Here is a 19545-nt window from a genome sequence, read left to right on the forward strand (position 1 = left end):
TTTACCCTCAAAACATCTGCCCCCAATCCAGAATATCCAGGTCCTGTCTAATATTGTTATAATTAGCCTCCCCCCAATTTAGCACCTTCACCCGTGGACTACTCTTATCTTTATCCAAAAGTACCTTAAAACTTACTGAATTATGGTCACTTTTCCCGAATTGCTCCCATACTGAAACTTTGACTACCTGGCCAGGCTCATTCCCCAATACCAGGTCCAGTGCAGCCCCTTCCCTATTTGGACGATTTACATATTGTTTCAAGAAGCCCTCCTGGATGCTCCTTACTGTTGCTAACTTTTGGTTGGCTCTTAATTCGTAATTTGCTCTGTTTGTTTAACCTTTGCTCTAGAGTCGGCAGGTATCTTTATGATACCGCCACGAGGTTCAAGTTCAAGTAATGATCAATAACTCAACGCACCAATTAGTAAGATTCAAATCAAAACACATTTATTATACACAGTAAATCACTACTCATGCATAAACTCTACTTTCTAGACTATTCCTATCACTAAAAGGCCTATACTTAGCTTCGGAATTGGCCCACCAGGTCAGGGGAACAAATGGCCTTTCGTTCAGGTCCTGAGTCTGCAGGATTCAAAAGCTGGTATGGACTTGGAGCTAGGAGCGCCTATATCATAGCGAGCATTAACTGGAGACTTACTTGGTTGATGCGGCAGCTTGGACAGGTCACTCTCACGGGTTGATTCAAGTTGCTGAGTGACCCTGCCAAAGAAGGACAATTTGAACTTGGGGGCTTTACTTTATAGTCCCCAGGGGCTTCCCGCCCTTCGGGGCGGACCCCGTACCTGGTTCCAAGTGATTGGACTGCGTTCCGATCACTTGGATCGATTTCTCCAATACTGGAGTTGTTTCCGGATCGCTGGGCAGTCCCTAAATGTCCGCTGGCCTTCCTTTGTCTTGGCTCCTGCTGGCGCCGAGGAGTCTGGCTTGGCTTTATTCACCTTAACTGTTGCAATTGTGCCTTGGAATTGCTCATTACTATGCAGATGGCTGCTGGTTTCAGTGCGGTCTGGTTTCTGACAGGTTTCAAAACACATGATTTCTGTATTTGCTAGTCTTTGCCTGTGTTGGCTGAATTACCCTTCAGCCTTTGCAGTTCTCCATTTTAAATAGGAAAGTGGCCAACCCAGGTGGCTACATTACAAACTCTGCCCCATCCAAGCCCCTAGCACTAAGTGAGTCCCAGTCAATATACTGGAAGTTAAAATCACCCACCACAACAACATGTTGCATTTACACCTTTCCAAAATCTACCTACATATCTGCTCCTCTGTCTCCTGTTGGCTGTTGGGAAGCCTGTAGTAAACCCCCAACATTGTTTCTGCACCCTTCCTATTCCTGAGCTCGATCCGTATTGCCACACTGCACGAGCCCTCTGAGGTGTCCCCCCCAGTACAGATAAGGTGGTGAGCTGCCTTCTTGAACTGCTGCAGTCTGAGATGTAGGTACACCCACATGCTGTTACGGAGGTAATTCCAGGATTTTGGCCCAGCAACAGTGAAAGATTGGCAACATATTTCCAAGTCAGGATAGCAAGTGACTTGGAGGTGAATCTCCAGGTGGTGGTGTTCACAGGTATCTGCTACACTTGCCCTCCTAGATGGTAGCGGTCATGAATTTGGAAGGTGCTGCCTGAGGAACCTTGGTGAGTTCCTGCCATGAATCTTGTAGATGACACAATTTGCTGTCACGGATCTTCGGTGGTGGAAGGTTTGAATGTTTGTGGAAGGGGTAGCATTCAAGCAGGCTGCTTTGTCCTGGATCGTGTTGAGCCTCTTAAGTGTTGTTGGAGTTGCACTTATCCAGGCAAGTTGAGAACATTCCATCACACACCTAACTTGCGCTTTGTAGATGGTGGACAGGCTTTGGGGAACCAAGTGGTGAGTTACTCGATGCAGGATTCCGAGACTTTGACCTGAAGAATGTTCGTAGTGGGGTATTCAGTGATCGTAATCGTTGAATAACAAAGAGTGATGTTGATTGGAATGAGAAAATAGAATTCCTTCCCACTTCAATCAGCGTATTATTGAAACAGAGGACATACACATTGATTTGAATTTGTTCTACCAATAACGATAATGCAACTTTGGTCCTGCATTCCTCCAATGCAGATTTGGGGAATTGAAAATACAATTGTCGGTCATCATGGTTCAGCAGGTGGCACAGATAATTGCTGCCTCAAATTGCCAAGGACTCAGTTTCAATGTTGGCCTTGGGTGGCAGTGTGGAGTTAGCATGTTCATCCAGTGTCTGCTTGAGTTTACTCCAGGTGCTCCAGTTTGCTCCTACAGTCCATAGGTGTGCATGTTGGATGGATTGACCAAACTAAAATTGCCTCTTCGTGTCCAAAGATGTGCAGGTTGTGTGGGGTTACAGTAATGAGGGGAGGGGGGAGAGGAGGGGGAAAGAGAGTGGGCTTAGGTACGGTGCTCTTTCAGACGGCTGATTCTAACTCAATGGGCTGAATGGCCTTCTTCTGCACTGTATGGATTTCTACTATGATACTTCTATGAATGCGTGTAATAAACTATTATTGTATGAACCAACTTGTGTGGTCATTTGCCCACCGTATACGGGTTAAAGACACACTGTGGTTTAGAAGGGGTGTGGGTCGGATTGGGGGTGTGGGGGTCGGGTTGGAGAGGGGGGGGGGGGGGGGGCAGTGTGTCCACACATGTGTCTTTGGGATCGGCAACTCAGCAGGGTCTCACTTGCTCACCCGCCACCGACCTCTACTTCGGTGACCTCCCTTTCCTCAGGGCCGCCGACCACGTCCAGTGCCCACTGCTCGGGCTTGGTCACGGGCCATAGGTCTGGTGGTCCCCCTCCGGTCTTCTCCCACTTCCAGTGGTTGTGTGCAGCCTTCTACTGGAGAGGGGGGCAAACACAAACAACGACACGGTTAGATGCTCCAACGCATGCAGCCCAGGGGTTGGGTAGGTGATGGCCACAGTGCCCAGGGCACCCAGCCACTGTGGCTAGTGTGGGGGTTCGGCCCTTCCTCCGAGGGGGGGGGGGGGGGGGGGAGGGGGAGGGGTTACGGGTATGTGGGATGGATGTGTTCCAACTCCCCCTGGCCACCCTGAGGGGCGTGGAGTTTCCTCCAGCACTGCTGGCCAGTCCGGGCGACATTGCCCACGGCGCTAACCACCTCGGTCACCTGCACCCAGGCACGGCGAATGGCAGCGTCAGGTGGCCTTCCTCCCGGGCCGGAGTACAGGGGCATCCTTCTGGGCTCGGTCCACATGGCACTGGGTGTACTGGTCCGCCAGGGCATATAGGGCGTCCGTGATGGCGCGGATGTATCTGTGCTCAGAGTTCAACGAGATCCTGGACAGGTCCCCATTCGGCAACTGGAAGGACCTCGTGGCATAGACGTTCAACATTAACGGTCACCGGGAGCGGGTGTCCTCCGATACCCCTGCAATGCCAGGTGTGCCATCATCTGGCGGATGTGTCGCACTGTCTCTCTGCTCAGCCAGAGTCTTCGACGGCATGCCCGGTCCGGCGGGTCCCCAAACGACATGTGGCGTCGGTACATGCAGGGCCACATGCAGCGCCTCCATGGCACCTCCTCCTGTTGGGCGGCCAGCCCACCAGCCTTGCGGCCACCAACTGCCCCTCCGCAGCCCGGCCTCTGCTGCAGCTTCCCCCTCCTCTCTGAGCGGGCCCTGCTCACGCGGCCACAGGATATCTCGCAGGACTATGGCCATCAACGCAGCGGCTAGCATCGCGGGCTGAAGTCCGAATGCTACTGTCTGCAGGGGGTGGAAGGCCAACATTTTAGCATGGCACATACTCCCGTTATCATCCAGGTACCATGGGCTACATGGTTGGCATTGCGGGCCCCGCCCATGAATGTTACCCCCCCACCCACCCACCTCGGCGGTATCCAGCCCCGTTGGTGCCCCGGTCCTGGCACCCGTCCCTGCTGCCAGGGGCACCGTTGGCTGGCACTGCCCTCACGGAGTGCTGCCTTGGGTGGTCTGCTGGTGGGTGGTTGCCAGTTGGGTGGGGTGTTCGGACCCGGATTGGGGGGGGGTGCCCCGGAGTATAGAATGTTGTCCCGCTAATCATACGCCTACTGTACTCTCACCCCGCGTGGCAAGCGATGCATTTACGCCATTTTCGGGGTGCCGACGTATCCCGATTTAGGGCGAAACCGGCGCCTACCCTGATTTCGGAGCGGAGACCCCGGAGTATAGGATGCTGTCCCGCTAATGATATGCCTACTGTACTCTCACCCCGTGTGGCGAGTGATGCATTTACGTCATTTTCGGGGTGCCGACGCATCCCGATTTGGGGTGAAACCAGCGCCTGGCCTGATTTCGGCGTCGGAAGCTATTCTCAGCCCAATCGCGTTTTCGGCGTCAGCAAACGGAGAATCCCGCCCAAGAAGTTCCGATGTAAAACCAATCACCAGCCATACTATGAGAAAAATTCAATATTCCCATATTGACAGGATAGAACAGAAATCATATCATGTGAATAGTAATTTGAATTTATGCAGAATAGTTGAGGATTGTCCAAACAATGTTCAACCAATTTCCCCAACTTTGATTTACTGATTTCCAGATTCTGTCAACTTCTTAAACAAATAGTTCAGGCGAATCAGGTTCTCGGAAACAAAAACGGTTTGAAATATCCATATCATCCCTTACCTTTCAGATGATTGTTTTTTTCAGGTAAAACTTGTACGATGTTCATGTAATCCGTGTTCATGTAATCCACCAAATCAGAACCTGATTAAATCAATTCAATGTTGTGAAATTCAAACTATAATAACATAATAGTAAAATCTGCAGTGTTTGAATCTGAAATTGATTTCACGGTGTGATTTTACCGTACCATGTTCCTGCATTTCTTTCAGTATTTTATCCAACTTTGGGACCCCATGGCGCATTTTCACAAAGGATTCCCACATTACCCTTCGGGCGCGAGAGCCTTTCTCCATCACAAGATTTAGGAGAAGTTTGGAACTGTCCACCCGGCTTCCTTTCTCCACGAGCTCAGTAACTTTCTGTAAAGAATAATAATGAACATATTGAGGAGGGGAGTGAAAGATGAATATGGAGAATGAGAAGGAAAGGATCTGCTCAGTGATGGGAGTTCCAAGTCGTTCTGAGCACAGAAAGCAGTCACCGAGCAACTCTGCACATGGACTGAAAATCCACAGTTTTGTTTGGTTTGCTTTCCTGTTTTGTGTTTCACTCACTTCCAATCATTTTAGCTCTTCCAAGTTTGTAAATTGCTTTTCTTGACCTCTCAAACTTTTTTTTGTCATCTAAAGTTACCCAGTTTGCTTTGGAGTAGTTTTCAGGGTAATTCATGGTTTTCTCACTAAATCATGCTGTTGCCCTGGTTTCTCCCATTTCCAGCCCCACTAAAACTTTTTTATTTCAGTCCACATGCTTTATACCCAAAACATTCCACTGTCCTTTGTACAAATCCTCAAGAGTATTTTCATCTCTTTGGATTATGGTTTCATATCCACAATAGTTTGTTTTATCCATTTCCTTCTTTTTTCCTGCATCTTTTCGGTAATATTCAACAATTTTAAGATTGAATATACAACAATTCTCAATGACAGTGCAGGATGCAGATAGAGGGTATTAATGAGCCAATATGGAACCAAATAAACAAGATAACACTGCCACATCCTAAAAGCAAGACTTGAGTTTGTAAAACAAGGTTGACATTCAACTGTAGCACTGAGTGGGTGCCGAACTGTCAAATGTGCTGCCTTTTGCATGTGATGTTAAACTGAGGCTACATCTGGCCCCTCCAGTGGCTGCAAACAATCCCATGGCACTGTTGCAAAGAAATACAGAGGCGTTATCCCCAATATCCTGGCCTATATTTATCTGTCATTCAATATCACAACAAATGCATTGTCTAGTCATTACAATGCAATGTGCAAATTGGTTCCACATTTCCTCACAGAATCATAGATTTGCAGTGCCAAAGGAGGCCATCCAGCCCATCGAGTCTACACCGGCACTGAAAGAGCACCCTACCTAAGGCCACACCTCCACCCTACCCCGCAACCCAGCAATCCTAGCTAACGTTTTGGACACTCAGGGGCAATTTAGCATGACTAATCCACCTAACCTGCACACCTTTGGACTGTGGGAGGAAACCGGAACACCCGGAGGAAACCCACACAGACATGGGGAGAAAGTGCAGACTCCGCACAGACAGTGACCCAAGCGGGGAATCAGACCTGGATCCCTGGCGCATTGAAGCAACTGTGCTAACTACTGTGCAGCTACCGCTACCGTGCCATCCTACATTACAACAGTGACTACACTTTAAAGATGTCTCCTTGACCATAAATAGCTTTGAGACACCTGTTGGTCATGAAAAGGGCCAGATAAATGCAAGTCGTTCTCTTTGCGTGTGTGGTTGTGCAGTTCTGGTTGTCTCAATACAAAAAGATCATGGAAGAGAGCAGCTAGAATAATTGGGAAAATGAAGGAACAGGATTAGGAGTTTGTTAACTGAAGGTGTTCTCACTGAGAACGAACAAGTTGATGGTAATGGTATTGCTGTTTAACTTCTGTCCAGTCAGGTAGGAACAGACAACTTTAATTTAAAATTTAAAACTAAATCATACAAAACAATATTTCTGTGATTGAACAGTCAATCTGAAAGATGTATTCCCTGGAGAAACAATAGAAGCTGGTGTTACTTACTCGTTCAAATGCAAATTTGATACGTCAGAAAATAACGCTTTGTTATGCACTATTTGTGTAATTGAAGATGAAACCATATTTTATTTATTAATTCAAGAGATATGGGATACACCTGCATTTGTTGCCCAACCCCAATTGTCATCAAGAAGGTGCTGGTGAGCTGCATTTGACCCACTGCTGACCATGTGGTGTAGGTACACCCACCATTCTATTAGACAGCAAGTGCCAGGATTTGACCCAGTGACAGTGAAGGAATGGCAATATAGTTGGCAACTGATCTCTCTACGCACCTTTTCTACTGTTGCAGCACTATACTCTATATACTTCACATAACGTCTATGTATTTACATTGTGTATTTATAGACCTATGTTTTTCCTGTATGGAGCACTCTGGACTGTACGCAGAACAATACTTTTCATTGTACCTTGGTACACATGATAATAAATCTAAATCTAGTTCCAAGTCAGGATGGTTTGTGACTTGGAGGGGAACACATAGTTGTGTTCCTACAGGTCTGCTACTCTTGTCCTTCTCTCTGGTAGAGCTTACGGTTTACGGGATGATGCCGAAGGAGCCTTGCAAAGTTACTGCAATGCGTTTGTACCATTGTGCATGGTGATAGAACGAGTGGGTGCTCAAGGTGGTGAATAGCGTGCCAATGAGCTGCTCTGAGCTGTATAATGTTGAGCTTCTTGAGGGATATTGGAGCTTCACTCATCTGGGCAAGTAGAGAGCATTCCATTACATGTGCCTTGTAGATTGTGGACAGGCTTTGGTGGGGGGGGGGTCAAGGGATTAGTCATTTGCAGCAAAATTCCTCACCTCTGACATGTTCTTGCAGCTGCAGTATTTACATGGCTGTTCCAGTTAAATTTCTAGTCAATGTTAACCCTAATGATGTTGATGGTGGTGATGAATTCAGTGATTTTGATGCCATTAAATGACAAGGAGAAATTGTTGGAGATAACCATTGACATAGGAACAGCTTCTTCCCCACAGCTACAAGACTCAACAACTCCTCCTCGGACTGATCTGTTCCCTGTAAGAACACTATTCATGACGCCCTATGCTGCTCTTCCTCATGTATTTGCTTTGTTTGGCCTCTTGTTTTGCACTGTAACCAATCCTTGTTTGTCGATGTACCATTTGTCAATGTTCTCTGTTGATTATTCTTTTGTCCACTATGTACGTACTGTGTACGTTCCCTTGTGTTAAGTAATGGGTTAAGAGACATTGCAATTAGTTGTCTCATTTATGTTAAGTATCCATTAATTGACACTGATATGTAAAGGGGCTTCAGGTGGCCTCTGTTAGGTGGTGTGTTGTTAAGAGTTTTGTGCAGAGGCTGTGGAAGTGAAATAAATGGTGTTTGGTGAAAAGGAACAAGAACTTTAGACTCTTCATATCACAGCAACTAAAATGTATAACAATTGGTAGCAGAGGATGGTTGCTGTGTAAATGTGAAGGGTTGAAAGATACAACTTTTCCAGATCAAACCAAAGAGTGAGTGAGAAAAAAAAAAGGGATTTACGGATGAAGATGGCTGGAAATTAATATCCTCCCTTATTTTCTGAAAGGGAATCGTACGACCAATGGAGAAGTGCAGTAGTTATGTGGACTAAGGTAACTGCTTTGGGAAAGAGAAAATAAGGTGTGGCATTGGCTCTTTCTCTACCATATGGCAGTAAAATCCGAAACAAAGTGCTTTCTGAGCTGAAATTGGAAGAGTTAGACTCAGAAGACGGTCTGGAGACTTTATTACATTATATGGATAAGATTTATAAGAAAGATGATTTGTTAAGTGCGTATGAAGCATGGTCGGATTTTGATAAGTTCCGGAAAATGGAGGATATCTCCATGGAAGACTATATAATGGAATTTGGCAGACTATATAAAAGGCTGCAGAAACACAATCTGGAATTTCCAGTCTGCGTTGGCCTTTAAATTACTTGACTGTGCTAGAGTGAGCAACATGGATAGGCTCCTGGTTTTGACAGGAGTTCAGTTTACTGATAAGGATACCTTATTCGAACAGATGACAAAAGCTTTACAAAGGTTTCTGGGGAAACATTCGATTCCGATGGCTCGATGACCCAAATAGGTCAGCGTGCAATAAGGCAGAATATGAAAGATACTCTAGTAACAGGATGGTGAAATCGTATGGCTACAAACAGCGCTCCAGACTATAGACGGAGACCGAGACAAGGAAATTATGAAGACAGAAACCCAGTTAGAACCTACAATAGGAAGATGAACCCCAGAAATGCATGGGGCATGATAAATCGATGTTTTCAATGTGACTCTCAATACCATTATGTTTTCAACTGTCCAACACATTATGATATAGAGTGTTTGAAGTGGCACATGACATGGAAGAGTCAGAAAAGGAAAAAGATAGTGACCAGAAAAAAGGCATTGTCCTATTGACAAGCAGTTTTACACCGGTAATGAGGGTGTTGGTTGCAGAATCCTTCAACTGTGCTGTATTGGACAGTGGCTGCCCATCTACTGTGTGTGGAATTGACTGGTTAAAATGTTAACTGGACTCTTTGAATTCTGAAAATCGTAACAAGGTTAAGGAATTTGAAAGTTCCACAAGTTTCAGGTTTGGGGATGATAATACTCTGAAGTCGCTGAAAAGAGTGGTGATCCCTTGAAATATTGCCGGAGTGAATCATTTCATTAGCACGGATGTTGTATCAAGTGAGATACCTTTGCTTCTGAGCAGTCCGTCGATGAAGAAAGCACACATGAAACTGGATATGGAACAGGATAAGGCAACAGTTTTTGGAAAGACGGTGGACTTACAATTTACACAGTCGTGACACTATTGTATTCCATTCCTAACAAATAATTTTTCAAGTAGAGTGGTTAAGGATGTGTTAATGGCAGGTGAAAATGGGACTTTAGCTGATAAAAAGCTTGTGGTATTAAAACTGCGAGGCAATTTGCACATCCGTCTCCTCGGAGGCTGAAAAAGTTATTAAAGGATGCAGGGGTAAGGGATGACGACTATACTAAACTGATAGAACAGGTTAGTGACCGCTGTGAAGTTTGTAGGAAGTACAGAAGGACACCAGCACAACCGATAGTAACCCTACCTTTGGCCAGGGATTTTAACAACATTGTGGCCATTGACCTTAAGATCTGGGATAAAGCAAATAATATATTTATTTTGCATTTTGTAGATTTAGCAACCAGATTTAGTCAATCAACGATTGTCCGAAGTAAAGAAAAGAGAGTAATTCTGGATCAAATCGTGGAAAAATGTATAGGGACAGGAATGGGTCCACCGGCAAAATTCCTTATGGACAATGGGGGAGAATCTGCTAATGATGAGTTTAGGGATGCGTGTGAAAACATGAATATCAGAGTTATGAATATGGCTGCAGAAAGCCCATTTAGTAATGATATCTGTGAAAGAAATCATGCTGTCATCGATGACATGCTTCGGAAAATTTTGGCAGATCGACCAAATAGCAGGCTAAATTCAGCTTTAGCATGGGCAGTACATGCAAAGAATTCATTGCAGATGGTTGGGGGCTATAGTCCTTATCAATTCGTGTTTGGCAGAAACCCTAAAATGTCGTCCATTTTGGATGACCAGCCTCCAGCTTGGGAGGGGACTACAATTAGCTCTGGTTTTGCTGAACATTTAAATGCATTACGTAGCAGTAGAAAAGCTTTTTTGGAAGCAGAAGTCGCTGAAAGAATTCGCAGAGCTTTAAGACATAACGTACGGCCATCAGATGCCGTTCTTCAGCAAGGAGGCACGGTATACTATAAGAGAGATGATTCCAATGAATGGAAAAGCCCAGGGAAGATCATAGGCATAGATGGAAAAACAATTATTTTGCAACATGGTAATCAAACTGTTAGGGTACATTCATCAAGGATAATGGGTACAGATTACAAATTTTCAAATTTAGACAGAGCAGACAGACATGACGAGGAACCAGAGTCATCTGGTACGCAAGTGTTACAGAACTATGAGGACCAATTAACTGATATAGACGGGGTTTCTGTGGAGGAACACAACACTTCTAGTGAATTAGAACAGGCCATTTTTCCGAAAGTGCAACTGCCAAAAGTTGGCGCAAAAGTGACATACTTGCCTGAAGGGTTTAGTCAATGGAAGGATGCAACTGTTATTAGTATCGCAGGGAAGGCCACTGGAAAGTATAAACATTGGTTGAATGTACAGCATTCAGGGGAAGGAGTCAAGACAATGGATTGGGAAAACAAAGTTCAAAAATGGAGGGCACAGAAACGCAGTGCCAGTTCAGATAGTACATCGGATAGTGAACAGGTCCGCAGGAAAAGGTTGAGAACTATTGAAAGGACATCCCACAGCAGAAGGGAAAGATCAAGCAGTAGCAGTACAGAACGAGATACCAGGCGGGAGAGGGGGCGTAGTTGTCAAGATCTTGGAACATGAGTAAGACTACGAATACTAATCGGAGTAGAAGCCCACATGCACATGAGATTTTGGTGGCTTCTGTAGCCACCTAAAATGGCTGATTCCCGATTAGAATGGTCAAACCCCGATCTAAAATGGAGAACGAAAGAGGCTGACGGGAAAATCAGCCAACAGGACTCAAACGGACAGCTGCAGGTAAAACAGTGTATTCGGTTCTGGGGAGGTCAGCCCAGACCAATACCTGCAGCCATCAACATCACAACAACCCAGCCATCTGCATATTAAGCAGCCATCCCCGGGAACAATTGCTACATATTAGCAACATAAAGCAGATCCAGACCTTTAGGCGCCAGCAGTGGCTGTGACAAAGGAAGGTAGACGACCACCCCCCGATCAAGGAATCGCCCCATTATTGGAGCATATCGAACCAAGTGATTGTGACCAAGTCTAATCACTTGGAACCAGGTACGAGGACGACCCCGAGAGGCGGGAAGCCCCTGGGAACTATAAGAATAGGGGCCAAGTTCAGATCGACCCTTCTCTTCCTACCCGCAACCTTCGAGACCCTTCGACCCAGAAAACAGTAAGTCTTACTCCAGCGATCGCTACCAGATAGGCGCTCCTGACTATCGACTTGTACCAGCTTTGAATCCCGCAGGCTCAGGCCCAATTCGAAAGACCATTCATTTCCCTGACCTGGTGGGCCATTTCCAAAGTTAAGTATTGGCCTTTAGTGGTAGGTAGTAGTCTAGAAGATTATTGTATAAGTATTTATTGCTGTATATAATACATGATTGTTGATTTAACTTTTACTCAGCGGTGTGCTGCATTATTAATCATTACTTGAGCTTGAACCATGTGGCGGTACCAGAAAGATACCTGGCGACTCGTGAGCAAAGGTGACAGAATTAGAGCTAATAAAACTAAGGCTAATAAGAGCAACACTTCAAATAAATTAGATGAAAAAGTTATTTAAGCAGCTAAACAGCAAGAATTGCATAGTTGGAGTGAATTTGGGGTATACACGGAAGTACCGGATAGGGGACAAAGAGCTCTATCCCACAGATAGATTTGCACGGAAAAGGTTCTTTCGGATGGAACTTATAAGGCAAAGGCCAGGCTTGTGGCAAGGGGATTTGAAGAAAACTTAGAAGATCAGGATTTAAGGGCAGATTCACCTACTGCAGGAAAGGTTATTTTAAAGATCTTCTTGGCTCGATTAGCCACAAAGGCATGGGAATGCAAATCTATAGATATAAAAGCTGCCTTTTTGCAGGGGCATCAGCTCCAGAGAGACATTTTTCTCCGTCCTCCTAAAGAAACAGCTAACGCAGAAGGGGTACTCTGGAAGTTGAACAAATGTGTATATGGATTAAATGATGCATCTAGAGTCTGGTATTTTTCGGTAAGGTCAGTTTTGTTAAAGTTAGGCTGTTGCCAATTGAAAGCAGATCCCGCAATGTTTTACTGGCACTATAAAGGAAATCTTTCTGGCATTTTTATGATGCATGTCGATTATTTTTTGTAGGGTAGGACGAGTGATTTTGAAGCTATTGTAATCTCTGGTTTGAGGAAAGAATTCAGGGTTGGAAGTCAGGCTTCTGGTGCATTTAAATATATTGGACTGGAAATTGGACAGACTAAGTTAGGGGCAACTTTACGACAGCAATCTTATTTGGAAAGCATCACCCCAGTAGCAATTAGTCGTGGCCGAGTTTCACAAAAAGACGCAATGGTTTCAAAGATAGAAAAAGAGCAACTGCGAAGTTTAATTGGGCAACTGAACTGGTTAGGTAGACAGACTAGACCGGACGTGAGTTTTGATGTCTTAGAGTTGAGTACAAAAATGAATGATCCCAAAGTGGAAGACATAATAAGAGCAAATAAAGCGTTGGCCAAACTAAAAATGCAGGAGTGTGTTTTGAAGTTCCTGGTTTTAGGTGACCTTAAGCACTTGAAACTCATAGTTTATAGTGATGTGTCCTACGCAAATTTATGTGATGGGGTTTCAAGCGCAGGAGGTTTTATAATTTTCCTTTTGGGGAACAATGGTAAATGTTGCCCGCTTGTGTGGGAAACAAAGAAAATAAGGAGAGTGGTAAAAAGCACTTTGGCTGCTGAGACATTAAGCCTTGGAGAGGCGGTGGATATGGCCTTTTATATAAGTATGACATTGACAGAAATTTGGGTAATATACCTATTGATTGTCACATTGACAATAAATCCCTGTGGGAAAATGTGCACTCTACAAAAAGTGTAAATGAAAAGAGGTTACGGATAGATATCGCAAGTTTGAAGCAGATGTTGGACAGAGGGGAAATAACAAAAATTAAATGGGTCGACAGGAGCTATCAACTGTCAGACTGTTTTACGAAAAGAGGGGTGAGTTCACAGAAACTTTTGGATATTGTTAATGAAGGGCGCTTGTTTCTGTGACTTTTTTTTTCTTTCTCGTCCAAACAAAAAAAAAAGGGAGAAATCATGAGTGTTTTTGAGTTTATTGAAATTTTGTTTTCACCTAATTCTTTTTTTTCTCCAAGGAAGGGGAGACTGTTAAGTAATGGGTTGCGAGACATTGTAATTAGTTGTCTCTTATGTTAAGTATCCATTAATTGACACTGATATGCAAAGGGACTTCAGGTGGCCTCTGTCAGGTGGCCTCTGTCAGGTGGTGTGTTGTTAAGAGTTTTGTGCAGAGGCTGTGGAAGTGAAATAAATGGTGTTTGGTGAAAAGGAACAAGAACCTTAGACTATTCATATCACAGCAACTAAAACGTATAATACCTCGGCCGCAGAAAAATACTTTTCACTGTACTTCGGTACATTTGACAATAAATCAAATCAAAGACTAGTACTTGTAAGGTGGGAATGGCACTCACTACTTATCAGCTTGGATATTATCCAGATCTTGCCATTTGAAAAGTTGTGAATGTGCTGAACACTGTATAATATCAGTCAACATCCCCACTTCTGCCCTTCTGACAGAGCGATGCTCATGAGGCTGCTGAAGGTGGTTGGGCCCAGGACACCACCTTGACATCCTCCTGCAACAATCATTGGCCTCCGAAAACCAAACTATCTACTTTTGTGCTCGATCTGACTTCAACCAGTGGAGAATTTTACCCCAGTTGCCACTGGGGTAAAACATTTTATTGGAGCTCACTGATGCCACTCTCTGTGAAATGCAACTTGATGAAACTCCTTCACCACCTCTCAAATTCAGCTCGTTATTCCAGGATTGGACCAAAACTGCAATGTGGTTAGGAGCTGTGGGTCCTGGTAGAGCCCAAACTGAATTTTGGTTAACAGGTTATTGCTGTGCAAGTATCACTTCAAAGCAGTATGCTGATGCTCATCACTTTGCAGATTGAATGTTGTTGGTAAGATGCTAATTCGCGGGTTGGATTTGTCCTGATTTTTCAGCACTGGGCTTTTCTGGGGCATTTACCACATTGTTGGGTAGATGTCAGTCTTGTAGCTGTACTGGAATAACTTGATTAGGAGTGTAGTTAGACAAACCGTTGTTACTAATTCCATTCTTGCAAATTCGGTTAGATCTCTGGTGTTATCATACATGAAACAAATTTCTCTGTCCCTTCCACTTACATGATATTCTTGTCCACTAAAATGGTCCTTGTCTGTTAACATGAGGCCGAGTCCTTCCACCCCTTCTTCAATCGCCTGTTGTAGTCTGTCCTGGTAGAATTTTGTGAACTGGAACAACTGGTAATCGTTGGAATTTGTCAAGAACTCAATGATTGTGGAGTTTGGATCTTTGAACAAAAACAGAGAAAATGAAACACAATATCGAGGTTCCATCCAAACTGTCACAATTCTTCATAACAAACCGCTAAAGTCTCCTTTGAGCTACGTTATCAAACATCACCTGAAAACCCAGTACCATTCACTGATACTGATAGATGATTTGTGAGCTAATTCCATATACTCAGTTTTGCCCGTGTGGTAATATTGAATAGCCTGGATTTTAGGCCCGATAAAATTTGTACACTTTAAATTAAAAATTGAACATTTTAAATCAAGTCCCAGCCACCTCCAGCAAACAGCCTGATGGGAATTTGAACTTGGCCAAATTCGAGTATAGTGAAACCCAGCTGCCAAGACATGTCCTATCAATCACCCATCAAGAGATGACCAGCTCTATTTATGGATCGATTCTTTTGAGTGAACAAGGTTACATGCAAACAATACACCAGGAAATGGACCCCCGATGTTCTGCTGGGTAGTCATTTGTAATTCCATTGGATGATGCCACCCCCACCGTGACCTCGCAGCTGGGGGTCAGAGAACATTCTGTAAAGGATTGGGGAGGGGTATAAGACACTCCTGGACACCCCAGCAGCGAACACTCCATGCAGCAGCGACGGAAGGAATGTGTGTGCGAGACCCACCTTTGCAACGAAGAAAGATCCTGAATAAATCGAGACTCAGAAAAAGGGAGCCGCAGCAAGGCAGAGTTCATCAGCACAGGTAGTATCGCGAATCTTGGGACCGTTTAGCAATATTTTGGGATAATATAAGGGTTAACTGATTTTTACAGTTTGTTGAATAAAGTTATTTGACTTAAACACTTGTGTTGTCCTTTTTTTGCCTTGCCAATAAAGACATCTGGGTAAAACCTTTGATTAATACACTGGTCGAAGTATCTGAGATTTTACAGATACAACATCCATATCCATTAATACCCCTGGTCAACAATAATCTGACTCAACAATTGATCCTCGGTCAATTGCCATTCTTCGAAAGAGTTTCTTTCTGTTTAGGATTATTTTCTAATTCAATCGCTGAAAGGTCTGGCTGTATTTTTTGCCTACTTCCCCAATTCCTAAAAACATCCCCATTCAGCTGAAATATTTTCTTTATTAAGGTATTGAAAATTTTGATCAAATCATTGTTCAATATTCTAAAGCAGGAGCTGCAATCTTAGGGTGGGATTTTCCAGCCCTTCCTACCAGCCGGGCCTTCTGGTCCTGCCGACTGCGAACCCGGTGGTGGTTTCTCCAGTGGTGGGAGTGGCAAACAATGCAAAACGCTTTAGAATTCGTCAGGCTCAGAAGATCCAGCCGGCAGTCAACAGTGGGCTCCCTCCGCCACCAGAAAACACACAGCTCGTGTTGATTTAATTCTTGAAGTCCAGGTATCAATTTGGCAAATCTACGCTGCACTCCCTCCAAATCCAATATATACGTCAAAAATGGTATTTCTCTGCTCTCAATAGGATCATAGAATTATATAAGGTAAGAGCAGTAGGCCATTCAGGTCATCAAGTCTGTCCTGAGATCATTCCTGATCGGTTTGTGACCTTAATTTCAGGTGGTGGTCTATTCGGAGGTTTTATAGCTGGAGCATAACTTCAATTCCCATGGGGCCTTTTTATTTAGATGTAAGGCTAGAATTCCATTTGGATTTTTAATTAGGTTTTGTACCTTTTTTTAACATTTTAATAATCTATATCCATGAACTTCCAAATTTCTATAGAGTTCCATTGTTTCTAGCTTTTCTCCATTTGGAAGGTTCTTTGTTCTAGCCCCTGCAGATGACCACACATTTTCTTATATATTGAAATTATTTTGCCAACATTGTGCCGATTCACTTGGTCTATTGCTTTCTCTGTCATTTTCAGTTTCCATCTGCACTGCTTAAAATGCTGCCTATTTTTGACTCATTGAAAAATCTAGATGGGTTGCTTTCTACTTTGTTATCTCAGTCACTAAGAAATATAGTTAAGAACGCAACACAGATTTCTTTCGGGACACCGTTAGATGCAGCCTGCCAATATGTACTGAATATGTCAACTATCAAGATCTCTATTTCCTGTTACTTAACAAATTTCCTCAATCAGTAATTTGCCTTCAATTCCACGGGCTAAAATATTAGGAGTATCATAGTCTTAGAATTAAAGTGCAGAAGGAAGCCATTTATCCAATCAAGTCTGCACCGGCCCTCGGAAAAAACACTCTACGGAAGCCCACGCCTCCAGCCTATCCCCGTAACCAAGGGACCCAACCAAACCTTTTGGACTCTAAGGGGCAATTTATCATGGCCAACCCAACTAACCTACACATCTTTGGACTGTTGGAGGAAACCCGAGCACCCGGAGGAAACTCATGCATTCACGGGGAGAAAGTGCAAATTCCACACAGTCACCCTCGGTCAGAATTGAACCTGGGACCCTGGAGCTGTGAGGCAGCACTGCTAACCACTGTGTCACCCAAGTAGTCTTATCTGAGGAACTATACAAGATGGTACTTAAGTGGCGACATAAATATCATCAAGTATTCCCTTGTCCAATATTTTTAGCGCATCGTAAAAAGTCAGGATCATCTGGCATGACCTACCGTTTACAAATCAATGCTGGATCTCTCTGATTATGTCAGTCCAGCACAGCATCCTGCATCATCAGGGTGGCACAGTGTTTAGCACTGTTGCCTCACAACGGCAGGAACCCGGGTTCAATTTCGGCCTTGGGTCACTGTCTGTGTGGAGTTTGTACATTCTACCCGTGCCTCCGGGTGCTCAGGTGTCCCGTCCTCTCCCACAGTCCAAAGATGTGCGTGTTAGGTGGATTGGCCATGATAAATTGCCCCTTAGTGTCTTGGGATGTGCAGGTCATGGGGTTATGGGGAGAGGGGGGAGTGGGCAATGGTAGAGTGCTCAATCGAAGGGTCGTTGCAGATTCGATGGGTTCAATGGCCTGCTTCTGCACTGTAAGGATTCCACAATTCTACAGCTAGCAATTTTCAGACTAAAATAAATTTAGAGATCCCAATTGTTTTTTTCCCAATTAAGGGGCAATTTAGTGTGGCCAGTCCACCTACTCTGCACATCTTTGGGTTGTGGGGGTGAGACCCAGGCAGACACGGGGAGAATATGCAAACTCCACGTGGACCGTGACCGGGGGCCGGGATCGAACCTGGGTCTTTGGCGCCGTGAGGCAGCAGTGCTAACCACTGCACCACCGTGCCGTCCCTTACAGTTGTTTTGTTAATTGGTTTGTAATTCCCTCTCCTATACTTTGTCACATTGATGGATCAAAATCCCAAATTATATATGGACAAATTTGAATTCTGAAATAAGACTGGCTTTTGTAAAGGACATGCAAATCAAAGATGGCTGAGAATGTAAAATTCAGTAACTGTCTGAATTTCTCTGGTGTGGATTATACGAAGACCTGAACGACAATGGAAGGTCACACCCTTTTCCAGATAGGGACAGAACAAAGGAAGAAGCAATAGACTGGAATCTCCTTTTGAGAAATGTGGAGCTTGTTCAAGGAACAGCTACTGCGTGTCCTTGATAAGTATGTACCTGTGAGGCAGGGAGGAAGTGGTCGAGCAAGGGAACCGTGGTTTAAGAAGGCAGTCAAAACACTTGTCAAGAGGAAGAAGGAGGCTTATGTAAAGATGAGACATGAAGGTTTCCGGGTGCGGCGATGACCAGCTGAGTCGCACGTTTCGGCAGCTCCCTGTGAAACGGACTTTTGGGCTCTTGATAGGAGCCCCAACGGCAATTTTGACGGCTAAAAACATTGTGCGGTAAACCAGAAGGGAATCCCCCCTGGATACGGATGGAAAAAGGAGGAGAAAGTGGCCAGATTGCAGTGGATCCTTTAGAACAGCGGCAAGGAAGGCAAGCAAAAACCAAGATGGCGTCGGAAGGTGGCAGTTTAACATGGGGCCCTGAACAACAAGAGTTCTTGAAATGCTGTGTGGAAGAGATCAAAAAGGAAATGAAGAAAGAGCTGTTGGCCCCGATACTACAGGCGATCGAAGGGCTAAAGGAGGAACAAAAGACCCAGGAGCGGGAGCTTCGGGTCGTGAAGGCAAAGGCAGCCGAGAATGAGGACGACATACAGGGCCTGGTGGTGAAGACGGAGACGCAGGAGTCACATCAGAAACGATGTATGGAAAGGTTGGAGGCACTGGAAAACAACGCAAGGAGGAACAACCTGAGGATTCTTGGTCTTCCTGAAGGTGTGGAGGGAGCGGACGTCGGGGCATATGTGAGCACGATGCTGCACTCGTTAATGGGAGCGGAGGCCCCGGCGGGTCCGTTGGAGGTGGAGGGAGCATACCGAGTGATGGCGCGAGGACCGAGAGCAGGAGGAATTCCCAGAGCCATAGTGGTGAGATTCCTCCGTTTTAAGGATAGAGAAATGGTCCTTAGATGGGCGAAGAAAACTCGGAGCAGTAAATGGGAGAACGCGGTGATCCGCGTTTATCAAGACTGGAGTGCGGAGGTGGCGAGAAGGAGGGCGAGCTTTAATCGGGCCAAGGCGGTGCTTCATAAAAAGAAGATAAAATTTGGAATGCTGCAACCGGCAAGACTGTGGGTCACATATCGAGGGAGGCACCACTACTTTGAGACGGCGGATGAAGCGTGGACTTTT

General features: G+C 44.8%; 1 protein-coding gene across 2 annotated transcripts in view; it reads right to left on the reverse strand.

Annotated features, from left to right (window-relative positions):
• LOC140410264 (NACHT, LRR and PYD domains-containing protein 3-like) overlaps positions 1–19545 on the reverse strand; it is a 134329-nt gene that overhangs the window by 34522 nt on the left and 80262 nt on the right. For both annotated transcript variants that reach the window (XM_072498229.1, XM_072498230.1), the window contains 3 exons: positions 14745–14911; positions 4871–5042; positions 4684–4764 (listed from right to left, as the gene is read on the reverse strand). In XM_072498229.1, the coding sequence (XP_072354330.1) occupies positions 4684–4764; positions 4871–5042; positions 14745–14911 (420 nt within the window). The remainder of the gene's footprint in view (positions 1–4683; positions 4765–4870; positions 5043–14744; positions 14912–19545) is intronic.

This window comes from Scyliorhinus torazame, chromosome 4 (genome assembly GCF_047496885.1).
Source record: "Scyliorhinus torazame isolate Kashiwa2021f chromosome 4, sScyTor2.1, whole genome shotgun sequence".
NCBI lineage: Eukaryota > Metazoa > Chordata > Chondrichthyes > Carcharhiniformes > Scyliorhinidae > Scyliorhinus > Scyliorhinus torazame.